This window comes from Gadus macrocephalus, chromosome 7, assembly GCF_031168955.1.
Source record: "Gadus macrocephalus chromosome 7, ASM3116895v1".
NCBI lineage: Eukaryota > Metazoa > Chordata > Actinopteri > Gadiformes > Gadidae > Gadus > Gadus macrocephalus.
The window spans coordinates 12,224,399-12,230,409 of record NC_082388.1 but is presented as its reverse complement, the minus strand read 5'-3'; the positions used below and the strand labels follow the sequence as shown (position 1 = coordinate 12,230,409).

The 6,011-nt window shown below is 46.0% G+C and overlaps 1 protein-coding gene across 1 annotated transcript; it reads right to left on the bottom strand.

Annotated features, from left to right (window-relative positions):
* Positions 1 to 1,406: 1,406 nt before the first annotated feature.
* Positions 1,407 to 6,010, bottom strand: LOC132461183 (salivary glue protein Sgs-3-like). The gene is made up of 5 exons (XM_060056228.1): positions 5,197 to 6,010; positions 4,075 to 4,154; positions 3,254 to 3,346; positions 1,825 to 2,112; positions 1,407 to 1,411 (listed from the first exon to the last, which is right to left on the bottom strand). The coding sequence occupies exons 1-5, from the start codon at positions 5,292 to 5,294 to the stop codon at positions 1,407 to 1,409; spliced, it is 564 nt and encodes a 187-aa protein (XP_059912211.1). The 5' UTR covers positions 5,295 to 6,010.
* Position 6,011: the final 1 nt, after the last annotated feature.

Genomic DNA, 6,011 nt, shown 5'->3' with positions numbered 1-6,011 from the left:
TGGTGGGTGAGGTGGTGGTGGTGTTGGTGGGTGAGGTGGTGGTGTTGGTGGGTGAGGTGGTGGTGGTGTTGGTGGGTGAGGTGGTGGTGTTGGTGGGTGAGGTGGTGGTGGTGGTGGTGGGTGAGGTGGTGGTGTTGGTGGGTGAGGTGGTGGTGGTGTTGGTGGGTGAGGTGGTGTTGGTGGGTGAGGTGGTGGTGTTGGTGGGTGAGGTGGTGGTGGTGTTGGTGGGTGAGGTGGTGGTGGTGTTGGTGGGTGAGGTGGTGGTGTTGGTGGGTGAGGTGGTGGTGGTGTTGGTGGGTGAGGTGGTGGTGGTGTTGGTGGGTGAGGTGGTGGTGGTGTTGGTGGGTGAGGTGGTGGTGGTGTTGGTGGGTGAGGTGGTGGTGGTGTTGGTGGGTGAGGTGGTGGTGTTGGTGGGTGAGGTGGTGGTGGTGTTGGTGGGTGAGGTGGTGGTGGTGGTGGTGGGTGAGGTGGTGGTGTTGGTGGGTGAGGTGGTGGTGGTGTTGGTGGGTGAGGTGGTGGTGGTGTTGGTGGGTGAGGTGGTGGTGGTGTTGGTGGGTGAGGTGGTGGTGGTGTTGGTGGGTGAGGTGGTGGTGTTGGTGGGTGAGGTGGTGGTGGTGTTGGTGGGTGAGGTGGTGGTGTTGGTTGGTGAGGTGGTGGTGGTGTTGGTGGGTGAGGTGGTGGTGTTGGTGGGTGAGGTGGTGGTGGTGTTGGTGGGTGTTGTTGTGGTGGTGGTGGGTGAGGTGGTGGTGGTGTTGGTGGGTGAGGTGGTGGTGGTGTTGGTGGGTGTTGTTGTGGGGTTGGTGGGTGAGTCGATTCGGCCGACAGAGGGTTGTGTAGTGTTGCTGGTAAGGATGGTGCTGGTGGTGTTGTTAGAGGTAGCAGTGATGGTCTTTGTCTGTGGGATGGTGGTGCTGTTGGTGGCTGGGGTGGTGGTGGTGTTGCTAGGTGAGATGGTGATGGTGTTGCTGGGTGATGCTGTGGGGTTTGTGGGTGAGTTGGTGGTGGTGTTGGTGGCTGAGGTGGTGGTGGTGGTGGTGGTGGTGGTGGGTGAAATAGTAGCGATGGTCTTTGTGGTTGGGGTGGTGGTGTTTGTGGCTGAGTGGATGGGGCCAACAGAGTGTTGTGTAGAGTTGCTGAGTGGGGTGGTGGAGGTGATAGATGAGATGGGGAAAGTGGTGGTGGGTTGAGTGGTTGGGGTGAGAGAGGGTTGGGTGCTGTTGGTGGTGGAGGTCTTTGTGTGTGAGGTGGTCTTAGTGCCTGGGGGGATGATGCTAGTCTTAGTGCCTGGGGGGATGATGCTAGTCTTAGTGGTTGGGGGGATGATGCTAGTCTTAGTGCCTGGGGGGATGATGCTAGTCTTAGTGCCTGGGGGGATGATGCTAGTCTTAGTGCCTGGGGGGATGATGCTAGTCTTAGTGGTTGGGGGGATGATGCTAGTCTTAGTGCCTGGGGGGATGATGCTAGTCTTAGTGCCTGGGGGGATGATGCTAGTCTTAGTGCCTGGGGGGATGATGCTAGTCTTAGTGCCTGGGGGGATGATGCTAGTCTTAGTGCCTGGGGGGATGATGCTAGTCTTAGTGCCTGGGGGGATGATGCTAGTCTTAGTGCCTGGGGGGATGATGCTAGTCTTAGTGCCTGGGGGGATGATGCTAGTCTTAGTGCCTGGGGGGATGATGCTAGTCTTAGTGCCTGGGGGGATGATGCTAGTCTTAGTGCCTGGGGGGATGATGCTAGTCTTAGTGCCTGGGGGGATGATGCTAGTCTTAGTGCCTGGGGGGATGATGCTAGTCTTAGTGCCTGGGGGGATGATGCTAGTCTTAGTGCCTGGGGGGATGATGCTAGTCTTAGTGCCTGGGGGGATGATGCTAGTCTTAGTGCCTGGGGGGATGATGCTAGTCTTAGTGCCTGGGGGGATGATGCTAGTCTTAGTGCCTGGGGGGATGATGCTAGTCTTAGTGGTTGGGGGGATGATGCTAGTCTTAGTGGACGGGGCGGGGGTGGTGGTGGTTGGGGTGGTGGTGGTGGAGGTCTTGGTGGTTGGGGTTGTTGTCGTGGGTGGGTTGGAGATGGTCGTCTCAGTGGGGGGGGCGGGGGTGTTGGTGGTTGTGGAGTCTATGGGCGGAGACGGAGGTGTTTCAGTTGGAGCGGCAGACATAGAACTTGTAAGACTTCCTGAAGAGAGAAGTAAATATATAAATGATTGATTTAAACAGTAAAGATTCACAGGAAAAAAACTAAATAGTATAACTAAATTCAAATAATAATTTCAGAAGAACTTGTGGTTGGCAGCTTTATAGGGTGTTACATGTCACTTTTGGGGTGTTTTGGACGGTAGCTAGGATGTTCTGGATGGTTTCTAGGGTATTATTGTCGGTAATGTGTACACATGAATACAGTGGTCTCGTGGGTCTCATTTCTGTTTGTGCATTGTGTACTGACGTTCACTGAACTGAAGTTCATTGTATGTGTGAATATACCAGGCCAACGATATGATTCTTATTTGATTATTACATTAGATTCAACTTTGATGCTAAATTTGTTGCCATGTATTCCATACATTGCATACGTGTAAATTGTTTGGAATTATTATTGTCTAAATAACAAAGTGGAAAAAAGTTGATATGATCATGCTCTCTGGGCTGCCAAGAGTGCTTTAACAAACTTGATATTGGGCACAACCGCTGTTGGTTCTATAGCACTGCTTGAAAAATCATGGCGACAGGCAGTGAACAGCCAGCAATGGTTTATTTTAGTGCTGTCAAGCGATTAAAATATTTAATCGCGATTCATCACATTAATGTCATAGGTCACTATTTTTTTTATATGCTAATTATCCCTTGATTTCTTTGTCCCATTAATTTTTCTAATTTTAATGCTCTTATCAACATGGAGAAGTGCATCGGCTTGCCTTGTGCAAATGTTTTTTTATTGATAATAACATTGGCATTTACTGATCAAAACAGGACGATACAAAAAAAAAGCCTACAGTGCAATTAAATGATGAACATACAAACATACTGCCTTGAACATAGCAGTCAGGTTCTTTGTTTTGAGCCAAAGGAAAATTTTAATTTTATTTTTTTATACAATTGCGTTAACCGTGCGATTAAAAAATTAACGCCGTTAAAATTGGTTTGCGTTAACGCGTTAATAACGCGTTTAACTGACAGCACTAGTTTAATTGAATCCTAAAACTTCGTAAAAAGTGTGGACTTGATTCCTGATTTCATATTTAGATGCAATGCTTAGGTACCTGGTTTGGGAGTGATGGTGTTAGTGGCGTCTACTGATGATTGGAGAATTGGCGAATTTGTTTCCGGGATAGTTGTTTGACTTGATGCATTTCCTGAATAAGGATACAAATTAAAGAATAAACCGTAAAGCATAGCTGTTCCTATAATTACATATAGGCATGATGTTTTATGTAATTGTTCACATACTTTTAACATATAGCATTAACCATAAACAAATAGAGAGTTGCTTTTGTCCTTATTTAGCCTGATAGAGTGATAATGTTCATTACCTGCTCCCAAGAATTAATGGTAAAAAAATTGAAAATACAAGAAAGAACTGAATTCAGGTTGATAGTTTCAAAATAGGAGTCAGTTTCTAAGGACTAAGTATTATAACAAACCTACAGCTACTGTATTCATAGACCTTTGTAAAGCCTTCTATTATTTTCATTATTTTTTTTAAAGCTAGCATGACTCAAACTAGTCAAGCAGGTATTTAGGGAGCATTTTGTTCATGGTGCGGGCTACATAAAGCGGACTGTATGTCTGACATGTGCCATTGGCATACATCACAACTCAAAGATCTCAAGTTCATGCTATGTGAATCAACATAGAGATTTACATTTTGGGCACGCTTTTATCCAAAGCGACTTACAATAAGTACATTTGTCAGAAGAAAGAGTCACACTATATCGCTGTAGGTAAAATAGGGATGTTCATAGAACATCCCCTTCCCTTTATACAACAAAGCCAGGGAATCAATCTGTGTGTCGTTCGTAGGGTATTTTCAAAGGGTTTACATTACATTATGCACAAGCTGAGGCTAATGATATCACCTTACCTGCCATAAACAGGACCAATAACAGTGTCTGGACCCACAACGGGATCCTGGCACATGGTTCTGCATTGATGATACCCCTCCTGTAATAGGCAAAACACACAAAGCAAACCTTTTGACCTTTTGACCACATCATGACTGCTTGTCATGTATAAGCCTCCTCACCTAAAGGGGTAATCATTTTGGGGTTAATAATGGCATAATGATAATAATTGCTCTCTGTGTCATACACTCCTCCTTTCCCAAACCCTCCTGCTGACACCACCGGTCTTATATCCACCTCTTCATCTTCTACTCTCTCTCCTAATGAGGTTCTGTCCCCGATCCCCTCTCCCCTTCTTCAGTCTATTGCTCCCGACCGCCTGCCTTTCCTCACCCATCCAACCCATCTAATACGGCATAAAACAAACGGACTAAAGCGGAGGAAAAGTCGAAAAAGCATGATATCACCCCTTTAACTGCAATTCAATGTTTTAATGTGACTTTTTAGTAATATTTTACTATTTCTTTGCCTTGTAATATATAGCCATTGGTCTATGAGAGCGGTATATAAAAATAAATAAATTATTTATTTATTGTTATTATGAACTTTTTTTTTTTTACAATGTTCAATATCTTATACATACAAATGTAATACAAGCATAAGGGCACCTCTCTAATGGCTTGTCGTGCAAAATAAATCATTGCGCAAACATCCTAATGGACCACAATCACGACACACCTTACGGAGAAATTCGAGTTCTCACGGTAATGAGTTAGTCATGAATTCAGTATCTTTATCATACAGCTTTGGAAAAATATAAACAGGTTTATTGTACCGGAGTCTCCCCCCCCCCCCACACACACACAACACAAACATAAATTCATGTGAAAAATCTAATCTGTAACTATAGTCTATTTTTCTTTAGTTATTTGTTTCTTTTTGTCTGTCTAACAAATGTAATAACTCAATCTGCCCCTCTGTCAGTCCAGAACTCAGAAGCTTTTAATCTTTTCCACTCATGACCCAAAACATCGCATTAAATCACTTCAGTGTTAATATTAGTAAGCTGGGAGCTGGAAGGACGCATGGGAAGGGAGGGTTACCTGGTGAAGCTGGAAGGACGCATGGGAAGGGAGGGTTACCTGGTGAAGCTGGAAGCCTGGGGACGGGATGTTCGGTGGCTGCAGCTCATGTCTGAAACCCTCACATCCTGCTCAGCATCCCCTGGGCCACAGGACATAGGTTTCACACCAGCAACGCACAAATCCAGACTTTGTCTCAAAGGCAGCGTTTGTCCCGAAGCCAACCGACGTGTGAACCGATCCACAAACTATCCACCTGTTTCGTGTGTCAGATAGATATCAAGGTTTGTTTGACACCTGTGTAATTCCAGCAGCCAAGCTTCGAAGCACAAAACTGATTTTGGCAGCGTGGGACAGAAACCTGAATCGTCTTACGTAAGAGAAGTTGACAGACTTCCCTCAGCGTCGGTGGCACGCCCCTACCGCGTCAAACTCATTCTTTCACAGGCCAGTGACAAAACACACACACTCATTCTTTCATGTCAAACAAACATTACTTTGCCATTGTTCACACTGCACTGGCGGTGGACAGAAGCGATTCACAGTACATAACTCAAAAGAAGACAAGGTTGATATGGGCCCTGTTTTCAAATGATCACAGCATTTTTTGTGTTTCTGAACAGTTATGAGTCTGGACAGTAGTCAGTCGTTGAAGGGTCAAAGCTGTGGCCACAGGCTATAGTGAAGAAGTGGTAGACAACAAGAACAAAGAACAACATAGCGAAGAATGCAATGCACGTGCTCTAATTATGAAAACATTTAGGTGTCATTCCTAAGGTGCAGCATGCCCAGCATGTGAAAGGACAGGAGTCACAGAGCGCTACACCTGGGCAGCACGGTTCGACGTGGTCGGCCAATGTACTGCTTTCAAAACA